We start from the raw sequence: 12,566 nt of genomic DNA, 5'->3' as shown, positions 1-12,566 counted from the left end.
AGCAATACTAAAAGAGTCTTTCAGTCTAAAAGGAAATAACACCAGAGAACGTGAATCCACAGAAAGAAGTGAAAAGCACCAAAAATAGGAAAAATGGGAGTTAATATAAAAGATTCTATAAATATATTTTTCCTTTTTTATCCTAACTTCTTTAAAATTCATAAGAATTCATAATATACAGTTCCAAGTATAACATCACATTGTTGGGTTTACAGAGGGAGAGATGTAATGACAATATAACAGTAATAGCACAAAAGAGTTGGATGAGAATGATGCTCTGTTGGAGTAAAACATTTATATATTTCCAGAATTAAGTAGGTAAAAAATATGAAGTATATTGTGATATGTTAAAATGCATATTACAATCCATAGGCCAACCAATAAGAAAAGAACTCAAAATAAATAGTTGAAAAATCAACAGAGAAGTATAAATAGTAGATTTTAAAATATTGTTTTACACCAAAGAAGACAGTAAAGGAAGAACAGGGGAATAAAAAAGACAGAATGCATATAGAAAATAATTAGCAAAATAAGTGTCGCTCAAACCAATCAATAATTACATTAAATGTGAATGGTCTAAACACTCCAATCAATATGCAGAGACTGTCAAATTGGACAAAGAAGTAACATCCAACTATATGTAATCTATATTTTAGATTCAAAAACACAAATAGATTGAAAGCAAAAGAATGCAAATAGCAACAATATGAGAGCTGAAGTGGCTCTCAATAACAGACAAACTAGATTTTAAGACAAGAAATGTATATAGAGACAAAGATAGATATTTCATAATGATAAAAGAGTCAATATATCAGGAAGATAAAACAATTATAAAGGTATTCATACCTAACAAGAGTCTCAAAACACATAAAGCAAAAACTGACATAACTGAAAGGAGAAATACACAACTCAACAGTAATTGTTAGAGATTTCAATACCCTTCTCTAAATAACTGGTAGAAAAACTAGGAAGAAAATCAGCAAGGATATAGAAGACTTCAACAATGCTGTCAAACAACTCAACCTAACTGATACCTATAGAACATTTCACCCAATGACTGCAGAATACACTTATTTACAAGGGCACACGGAACATTCTTCAGGATAGAAAATAAGCTACACATAAAATAAATCTCAATAATTTAAAAGGAATGATACTTCCATCCAAAAACTACAGAATACAATTTCTGCTCAAGTGCACATGGAACATTCTCCAGGATAGAGCACATCTTGGGTCACAAATCAAGCCTCGGTAAATTTAAGAAAATTAAAATCACATCAAGCATCTTTTCCAACCACAATGCTATGAGACTAGATATCAATTACAGGAAAAAACTAAAAAATACAAACACATGGAGGCTAAACAATATGCTACTAGACAACCAAGAGATCACTGAAGAAATCAAAGAGGAAATTAAAAAATACTTAGAAAAAAATGTAATGACAACACGACAACCCAAAACCTATGAGATGCAGCAAAAGCAGTTCTAAGAGGGTAGTTTATAGCAATACAATCCTACCTCAAGAAAAAAGAAAAATCTCAAATAAACAGCCTAACCTTACACCTAAAGCAATTAGAGAAAGAAGAACAAAAATCCCCAAAGTTAGCAGAAGGAAAGAAAATAAAAATCAGATCAGAAATAAAGGAAAAAGAAATGAAGGCAACAATAGCAAAGATCAACAAAACTGAAAGCTGATTCTTTGAGAAAATAAACAAAATTCATAAACCATTAGCCAGACTCATCAAGAAAAAAAGGAAAAGACTCAAATCAACAGAATTAGAAATTAAAGAAGAGAAGTAACAACTGACACTGCAGAATTACAAAGGATCATGAGAGACTACTACAAGCAACTATATGCCAATAAAATGGACAACCTGGAAGAAATGGACAAATTCTTAGAAAAGTACAGCCTTCCAAGACTGAACCAGGAAGAAATAGAAAACATGAACAGACCAATCACAAGCACTGAGATTGAAACTGTGATTAAAAATCTTCCAACAAACAAAAGCCCAGGGCCAGATGGCTTCACAGGCGAATTCTATCAAACATTTAGAGAAGAGTTAACACCTATCATTCCAGACTCTTCCAAAATATAGCAGAGGGATGAACACTCCCAAACTCATTCTACGAGGTCACCATCACCCTGACACCAAAACCAAAGATGTCACAAAAAAGAAAACTACAGGCCAATATCATTGATGAACATAGATGCAAAAATCCTCAACAAAATACTAGCAAACAGAATCCAACAGCACATTAAAAGGATTATACACCATGATCAAGTGGGGTTTATCCCAGGAATGCAAGAATTCTTCAATATACGCAAATCAATCAATGTGATACACCATATTAACCAATTGAAGGATAAAAACCATATGATGGTCTCAATAGATGCAGAAAAAGCTTTTGACAAAATTCAACACCCATTTATGATAAATGGGTGGGCATAGAGGGAACCTACCTCAACATAATAAAAGCCATATATGACAAACCCACAGCCAACATCACTCTCAATGGTGAAAAACTGAAAGCATTTCCTCTAATATCAGGGACAAGACAAGGATATCCACTCTCACCACTGTTATTCAACATAGTTTTGGAAGTTTTAGCCACAGCAATCAGAGAAGAAAAGGAAATAAAAGGAAACCAAATCAGAAAAGAAGAAGTAAAACTGTCACTGATGCAGATGACATGATACTATACATAGAGAATCCTAAAAATGCTACCAGAAAGCTACTAGAGCTAATTAATGAATTTGGTAAAGTTACAGGGTACAAAATTAATGCACAGAAATCTCTTGCATTCCTATATACTAATGATGAAAAATCTAAAACAGAAATTAAGGAAACACTCCCATTTACCATTGCAACAAAAAGAATAAAATACCAGGAATAAACCTACCTAAGTAGGCAAAAGACCTGTATGCAGAAAACTATAAGACACTGATGAAAGAAATCAAAGATGATACAAACAGATGGAAAGATATACCATGTTCTTGGATTGGAAGAATCAAAACTGTGAAAATGACTATATTACCGAAAGCAATCTACAGATTCAATGCAGTCTCCATCAAATTACCAATGGCATTTTTCACAGGACTAGAACAAAAAATTTTACAATTTGTATGTAAAAGTCTTTACAAAAGACCCCAAATAATCAAAGCAATCTTGAGAAAGAAAAACAGAGCTGGAGGAATCAGACTCCCTGACTTCAGACTATACTACAAAGCTACAGTAATCAAGACAGTATGGTACTGGCACAAAAATAGAAATATAGATCAATGGAATAGGATAGAAAACCCAGAGATAAACCCACGCACCTATGGTCATTTCTGACAAAAGAGGTAAGAATAAACAATGGAGAAAAGATAGCCTCTTCAATAAGTGGTGCTGGGAAAACTAGACAGTTACATGTAAAAGAATGAAGTTAGAACACTTCCTAACACCATACACAAAAATAAACTCAGAATGGATCAAAGACCTAAATGTAAGGCCAGACACTCTAAAACTCTTAGAGGAAAACATAGGCAAAACAGTCTATGACATAAATCGCAGCAACATCTTTTTTGACCCACCTCCTAGAGTAATGGAAATAAAATCAAAAACAGACAAATGGGGCCTAATGAAACTTAAAAGGTTTTGCACAGCAAAGGAAGCCATACACAAAACAAAAAAAACAACCCACAGAATGGGAGAAAGTATTTGCAAATGAAGAGACTGACAAGGGATTAATCTCCAAAATATACAAACAGCTTATGCAGCTCAATATCAAAAAACCCAAACAATCCAATCAAAGAATGGGAAGAAGATCTAAATAGACATTTCTCCAAAGAAGACATATGGATGGCCAAAAAACACATGAAAAGATGCTCAACATTGCTAATTATTAGAGAAATGCAAATTGAAACTACAGTGAGGTATCACCTCACACCAGTCAGAATGGCCATGATCAAAAAGTCTACAAACAATAAATGCTAGAGAGGGTGTGGAGAAAAGGGACCATCCTACACTATTGATGGGAATGTAAATTGGTGTAGCCACTGTGGAGAAGAGTATGGAGTTTTCTTTAAAAACTAAATATAGAACTACAATATGATCCAGGAATCCCACTCCTGGGCATATATCCGGAGCAAACTGTATTTGAAAAAATACATGCACTCCAATGTTTATTGCAGCACTGTTTACAATAGCCAGGACATGGAAGCAACCTAAATGTCCATAGACACAGGAATGGATAAAGAAGATGTTGTACATATATACAATGGAATATTACTCAACCATAAAAAAGAACGAAATAATTCCATTTGCAGCAACATGGATTGACCTAGAGATTATCATACTAAGTGAAGTAAGTTAGACAAAGACAAATATCATAAGATATCACTTATATGTGGAATCTAAAGAAAATGGTAGAAAATTTGAAACTTATTTACAAAACAGAAACAGACTCACAGACTTCAAAAACAAACATATCGTCACCAAAGGGGAAGTGTGGAAGGGGGATAAATAAGGAGTTTGGGATTAACACATACACACTACTATATATAAAATAGAGTCAACAAGGGCCTACTATATAGCACAGGGAACTTTACTCAGTATTCTGTAATAACCTATATAGGAAAAGAATCTGAAAAAGAATGGATATATGTGTATGTATAACTGAATCACTTAGCTGTACACCTGAAACTAACATAACATTGTAAATCAACTACACCCCAATATAAAATAAAGATTAAATTTTTTAAAATCCAGTACTTATCAAATTAAAAACTCTCAAACTAGGAATAGATGGGAACTTCCTTCTAAGAATAATCCACATCTAACATCATGCTTAATGTGTGGGAGACTGCATGCTTTCTTCCTATGACTGGGAACAGGGGAAGAATGTTTGCTCTTGCCACTGTTATTAAATATTGTCCTGAAAGTTCTAGCCAGTGCAATAAGCCAAATAAAAAACTAAGTTTTACCCGTTGGTAAGGAAGAAATAAAACGTTATATTCATAGTGACATGATTCTGTATTTAGAAAATTCCAAGGAACCCTTTAAACATCTACTAATAAACAAATTTAACAAGATAGTAGGATTCAAGATAAATATATAAAACTCAATTGTATTTCTACACACTAGTAACAAACAATCAAAAATGAAATTAAGAAAATTATTCCATTTATAACAGTATCAGAAAGAATAAGATATTTCTGAATAAATTTAACAAAAGAAATGCAAATCTTGTACACTAAAAACTAAGACATTGTTTAGAGACAATAAAAGTCTAAATTCCATGTTCAGATTGAAAGACTCAATATTGTCAAGATGGCAATTCATCTTTTAAATGCAGATGACAATTTCCCCCCAACTGATTGATAAAACTCAATGCAATCCTAATCAAAACCCGGTTGATGTTTTGTGGGGTTTTTTGGTAAAAATTAACAAGTTCATCTGATATTTATATGGAAATGCAAAGGACTTAGAGTAGCTAAAAAGTCTTGAGAAGAGCAAAGTTGGAGGATTTATGCAACCCAATTTCAAAACTTACTATAAATTCGTAGTAATCAAGACAGTGTGGTGTTGGTGCAAGAGTAAGCACATAGATCAGGGGAACAGAATTGAGAGCCCTGAAATAAATCCTTATACTCATAGTTATTGATTTTCAACTATAGCCTACGAATCATTTATCTTGTATTCCCAGGACCCACAGTCAGTCTCTGGCATCTGGTGGGCACTCAGTGGAAGTATCATGAAGGTAATGAATTTTACATGCTCACATTCACCTACTCAGAACTAACCAAGTCTGGGACCGAGAGCTTTGCTGCACTTCGGATGGAGGTAAAGCACCAAGAACAAAGGGCACTCCTAATCTTGTGTCCATCATCAGAGGTGTCTCCTCTGGCTGCTTAGACAGACCTGTCTATGGCAACTCCCAGGCAAGTTTGGCTGCCTTAGGACAATAGTTAATAACCAGAAGCTCGTCCTTGGTGATAAAGTAAGCTGCATCAGAGTTAATGGTGCTGTTCCTGGCATGTTCCTCAGAGCCAGGAGTGTAGCAGGTTCAGCATCATTTGACACATTCCACCTGGTCACGAGCAAGAATGAAATGAAAGATGTGAAAAATACTTCTGAAGACTGAGAAATACTTCCATCTCAAAAGTCTAAGAATGTTGCTTTAAAAAAAAAATTTAACTTTAGGGAGTACTCAGGAAACTGTGCTATTGAAGCTATTTAAGTACAAACAAGAAGACAGGGATGGGGGACTTCCCTGTTGGCACAGTGGTTAAGAATCTGCCTGCCAAAGCAGGGGACACGGGTTAGAGCCCTGGTCTGGGAAGATCCCACATGCCGCGGAGCAACTAAGCCTGTGTGCCACAACTACTGAGCCTGCACTCTAGAGCCCTCGAGCCACAACTACTGAGCCCATGTGCCTAGAGCCCGAGCTCCGCAACAAGAGAAGCCACCGCAATGAGAAGCCCTTGCACCGCAATGAAGAGTAGCCTCCGCTCGCGGCAACTAGAGAAAGCCCGCGTGCAGCAACATAGACCCAGCGCAGCCTAAATAAATAAATAAACAAACAAACAAATAAATAAATAAATAAAATTTAAAGAAAAGAAGACAGGGACGCTTCAGAAAGGAAGCACCAAAGACAGTAGCCTTAAGCAGGGAAGTTGAGGTCCACGTGCACTGAGACACCCTCCCCATAGCTGAGGCTGTTCCTGGTGATAGGACACAGGAATCCGTTGTGCATGCTGCTCCTTATCCAACATGGGACCCAGTCAAGACTGATTGACAGGAAGGTTAGTGTGCTTCTGGGGCCGTGGTGGAGCATGTGTCAAGGGACGCCAACACCCAGTTCTGTAGCAACATAAACAAAAGTGAGAAAGAAGAGAGGAAGGAAATAGGGTAAGAAAAAGGAAAAAGAGAAAGAAAAGGTGGGGACAGATGGAGATGGGGTGAGGGGGACGCAGGGAGAAGACAAAAGTACATGTGTAATCTTAGAATGCGCTCTTAGAATCCCGTTCACTGTAACTGACAGTTGCCTTACTTAAGAAGGAGAGAGAAGACACCAATAATATAGGATTGATATTTACCTTCTGAATCTTTGTTGTAGAAAACACCATGTGGATGCAAGGAGTAGGGTCGGGAAGCAAAGTTCTTTAAATGGATAACAATCACATCACCCACTTCAGCTCTCAAGATGGGGCCCAAGAATCCAAGCCAGGGAGGTTTGGGGATCTCCGTGGAATAGGTCTCATCTGTGTAGTGTCTGTAAACAGCCTTTTTGTAAATACCGCCTATCCTGTTGGGTCCTCTTTCGAGAAATAAGGTTGCAAGTCTAAAAGTAAGAAGGAAAATATTTTATAACTGAAATTAAAAGAGAAATCCTAATAGCTTACCTTAATAGTCCATAAAGTACTTGTAAGCATGATTTCTCATTTGGTGTTCACCAAAACCCTTCAGCCTCTGTAAAGTTGGTAAGATTATCCTCAATTTATTAGTGAGGAAATGGAGCCTAAGAATTAAGTGACAAGCCAGAAACAAATAGTATTCACAACCAAACTAAAACAAAACCAAAATATTCTAAAGTCACACTGTCCATTTGCCCCTTTTCATTTAGCAAACACTTACTATGCACTTACCACATTCTCAGTAGGAGTCTATGATCTAATAATGAAAAAATTAAGTAACTACACAGAGCAATATATGATTATGTAAGTGCCAATTGAGTGGTTGATGCAATGGATATTGGCTCAGTTTTTCTAGGAATATATTTGTTCACAGAAGGAAAAGATTGCTGTGGGTCAAAGAGGTCAGAAAAACTTCATATAAAATGCAGAAATTAAGGAGAAGTAGGATTGGATAACAAAATGGAAAAGTTGAGGACACTAAGCAGGGACAGAGCATGAGCAACAAGGAGGAAGAAGTATGGGTGATATGGGGGGAAAGCAAGTTATAGGCTGGGGCAGAGTTCTGGAAGGTGAGTAGCGAGAAGTATGGATGTGTGTAAAATCTGGGGAAAGATTGATAATGAACTTTACCATATGGTTATCATAGGTTGAAGAATTTAGAATTTAGAATTGATCTTGGAAGAACTGAGGACTCACTGAGGTTTTTCATAAAATGGGTGACATGATAATCAGTATTTAGGAATGATCCTTATGGCAATGGTGTGAAAGTTTTAGAGGAGTCAGGCAAAGGGGATAGCAAAGATGGGGGGCAGGAAGGTTGTCAGGAGATTAGGAGAGTGTGATGCAATAGGAAAAAAAAGGGATGGATATGAAAAAACAGAATTCTAAGACTTAACAAAAGCCACATTCATAGAAGGATAGGCAAGATGAAAAGGCACAGGGCAGTGCACCAGATGAAGGAACAAGATAAAACCCCAGAAAAACAACTAAATGAAGTGGAGATAGGCAACCTTCCAGAAAAAAAATTCAGAAAAATGATAGTGAAGATGATCCAGGACCTCGGAAAAAGAATGGAGGCAAAGATCAAGAAGATGCAAGAAATGTTTAACAAAGACCTAGAGGAATTAAAGAGCAAACAAACAGAGATGAACAATACAATAACTGAAATGAAAAATACACTAGAAGGAATCAATAGCAGAATAACTGAGGCAGAACAGATAAGAACAGATAAGAGACTACTACAAGCAACTCTATGCCAATAAAATGGACAACCTGGAAGAAATGGACAAATTCTTAGAAAGGTATAACCTCCCAAGACTGAACCAGGAAGAAGTAGAAAATATGAACAGACGAATCACAAGTAATGAAATTTAAACTATGATTAAAAATCTTCCAACAAACAAAAGTCTAGGACCAAATGGCTTAACAGGTGAATTCTATCAAACATTTAGAGAAGAGCTAACACCCGTCTTTCTCAAACTCTTCCAAACACTTGCAGAGGAAGGAACACTCCCAAATTCATTCTATGAGGCCACAATCACCCTGATACCAAAACCAGACAAAGATACTACAAAAAAAGAAAATTACAGATCAATATCGCTGATGAATATAGATGCAAAAATTCTCAACAAAATACTAGCAAACAGAATCCAACAACACATTAAAAGGATCAAACACCATGATCAAGTGGGATTTATCCCATGGATACAAGGATTCTTCAATATACACAATCAATCAATGTGATACACCATATTAACAAATTGAAGAATAAAAACCATATGATCATCTCAATAGATGCAGAAAAAGCTTTTGACAAAATTGAACAGCATTTATGATAAAAACTCTCCAGAAAATGGGCATACAGGGAACCTACTTCAACATAATAAAGCCCATATATGACAAACCCACAGCAAACATCATTCTAAATGGTGAAAAACTGAAAGCATTTCCTCTAAGATCAGGAACAAGACAAGGATGTCCACTCTCACCACTATTATTCAACATAGTTTTGGAAGTCCTAGCCACGTCAATCAGAGAAGAAAAAGAAATAAAAGGAATACAAATTGGAAAAGAAGAAGTAAAACTGTCACTGTTTGTAGATGACATGATTATATGCATAGAGAATCCTAAGATGCCACCAGAAAACTACTAGAGCTAATCAATGAATTGGTGAAGTAACAGGATACAAAATTGATGCACAGAAATCTCTTGCATTCCTATGCACTAATGATGAAAAATCTGAAAGAGAAATTAAGGAAACACTCCCATTTACCATTGCAACAAAAAAAATAAAATACCAGGAATAAACCTACCTGGGGAGACAAAAGACCTGTACGCAGAAAACTATAAGACACTGATGAAAGAAATTAAAGATGATACCGACAGATGGAGAGATATACCATGTTCTTTGATTGGAAGAATCAATATTGTGAAAATGACTACAGTACCCAAAGCAATCTACAGATACAATGCAATCAGTATCAAATTACCAATGGCATTTTTATGGAACTAGAACAAAAAAAATCTTAAAATCTGTATGGAGACACAAAAGACCCCAAATAGCCAAAGCAGTCTTGAGGGAAAAAAACGGAGCTGGAGGAATCAGACTCCCTGACTTCAGACTATACTACAAAGCTACAGTAATCAAGACAATATGGTACTGGCACAAAAACAGAAACATAGATCAATGGAACAAGATAGAAACCCCAGAGATAAACCCATGCACCTATGGTCAACTAATCTATGACAAAGGAGTCAAGGATATACAATAGAGAAAAGACAGTCTCTTCAATAAGTGGTGTTGGGAAAACTGGACAGCTACATGTAAAAGAATGAAATTAGAACACTCCCTAACACCATACACAAAAATAAACTCAAAATGGATTAAAGACCTAAATGTAAGGCCAGACAGCATAAAACTCTTCAAGGAAAACATAGGCAGAACACTCTATGACATAAATTATAGCAAGATCCCTTTTGACCCACCTCCTAAAGAAATGGAAATAAAAACAAAAATAAACAAATGGGACCTAATGAAACTTCAAAGCTTTTGCAGAGCAAAAGAAACCATAAACAAGACAAAAAGACAATCCTCAAAATGGGAGAAAATATTTGCAAACGAATCAATGGACAAAGGATTAATCTCCAAAATATATAAACAGCTCATGCAGCTCAATATTAAAGAAACAAACAACCCAATCCAAAAATGGGCAGAAGACCTAAATAGACATTTCTCCAAAGAAGACATACAGATGGCCAAGAAGCACATGAAAAGCTGCTCAACATCACTAATTATTAGAGAAATGCAAATCAGAACTACAATGAGGTATCACCTCACACCAGTTAGAATGGGCATCATCAGAAAATCTACAAGCAACAAATGCTGGAGAGGGTGTGGAGAATCGGGAACCCTCTTGCACTGTTGGTGGGAATGTAAATTGATACAGCCACTATGGAGAACAGTATGGAGGTTCCTTAAAAAACTAAAAATAGAATTACCATATGACCCAGCAATCCCACTACTGGGCATATACCCAGAGAAAACCATAATTCAAAAAGACACATGCACCCCAATGTTCATTGCAGCACTATTTACAATAGCCGGGTCATGGAAGCAACCTAAATGCCCATCAACAGATGAATGGATAAAGAAGTTGTGGTACATATATACAATGGAATATCACTCAGCCATAAAAAGGAACGAAACTGGGTCATTTGTAGAGACGTGGATGGATCTAGAGACTGTCATACAGAGTGAAGTAAGTCAGAAAGAGAAAAACAAATATCGTATATTAACACATATATGCGGAATCTATAAAAATGATACAGGTGCAGGACAGAAATTGAGACACAGATGTAGAGAACAAACGTATGGACACTAGGGGGGGAAAGTGGCGGGGGGTGGGGGTGGTGATGTGAAAAAAAAAAAGAAAGAAAACGTAGGGGAGGGGTGGAAGTAAGAAAAAGTCTTTTCAGTGTCTATGCAGCAAACCACCCTTAACAATACATAATACATATGTAACAATAAGAGAGAAGCTCCAGCTCTTATGAGTCTTAGAAGATGCAAATCTTGCCCAAGGAACAAAGAAAGTGGGTGACTTCAAGGAGCCATCCACAGGAAGCAGCCTCCGGTTTAGCTTGAGTGCACTCATTAGAATGCCCAAGTTGTTGGGTTGTATATTTTATTTATAGTGTAGCTGCAGGGTGACCCCACTCTGAGTGACTGAGTAATCACCACGCCTCAGATTCATCCTGAACCTACATTCCAACATTTTGACTTAAGCTGAGGACTTGTCTGTTTCCTGCTGTGAAGGAATCCAGTGGTGTTGGGAAGTGTCCCATTAGCTACTGCTTTAAAGACAAAACGTTTACATTGCCAAGGCCAGGGGCAATACCGTGAAGGGAGACACCTTCCAAAGGCAGGAGAGATCAACCACTGTGAGAACGAACCTGCCTGTGGAAATCCTCTAACCAGTGCAGAGGTGGGCTGCCAATTTAGATTCCGAGGCATTTGTAGCTCACTGGGGCTGTGCAGCTCACCAGCACCTCCGTCCCCCACAACCTGGATCTTTTAGTGGGATTTTTTTTTTCCCTTCCATTCAACCATCGAGCAGTTGTTGAACCTCTACTGTATATGGGACATTAAATTAGAAACTGGAGTCAAGATGTATAATTCTCAGTCCCTGTATTCAAGAGATTTCCCATCTGGTTGGGAAGACAAAACATGCATTGGTGAATAAATAGCAACACCGAGTTTTCTATATTAAGGGACAACTAACCGTATAGAGCCCAAATATCTGAGTGTGTGTTGGGGGGATGCAGGATGAAGATGAGTTGCAAAGTAACATCAGCAGAGGGTGTGGTCAGAGCAAACATGTGAGATCATATAGTCACAATAAGGACAAGTGGTGTTGTCTGAGCTTGAGATGGGCTGAGGTTCACCAATGAGAAAACAGGACTAGAATGGGACAAGTGCCACGTGGCCAAAGGAAGGGTGAAGATGGCAGTTTCGAGTTGCAGCTCGGGTACAGCCACGCCCTTCTTAATCAGATTAATAGTTTTTGAAGCTATCCCATCCAGTGATGAGCTCCTCTACACCTTGCTCACCCTGGTTTCCCCCTGGCATCCCCTAAGTCTTGAGTTCCCCCTTCACCCACCTCATTTCCA

The 12,566-nt window shown here is 37.1% G+C and overlaps 1 protein-coding gene across 1 annotated transcript in view; it reads right to left on the bottom strand.

The window, feature by feature from the left end:
* Positions 1 to 12,566, bottom strand: part of HEPHL1 (hephaestin like 1) — a 99,650-nt gene that overhangs the window by 74,232 nt on the left and 12,852 nt on the right. Inside the window, exon 2 of the mRNA XM_082339875.1 lies at positions 7,083 to 7,327. Coding sequence (XP_082196001.1) covers positions 7,083 to 7,327 — 245 coding nt within the window. The remainder of the gene's footprint in view (positions 1 to 7,082; positions 7,328 to 12,566) is intronic.

The sequence above is a fragment of the Balaenoptera borealis genome (genome assembly GCF_965194805.1).
Source record: "Balaenoptera borealis genome assembly, chromosome: 11".
Lineage (NCBI taxonomy): Eukaryota > Metazoa > Chordata > Mammalia > Artiodactyla > Balaenopteridae > Balaenoptera > Balaenoptera borealis.
This window is presented reverse-complemented; position numbering and strand designations above follow the sequence as displayed.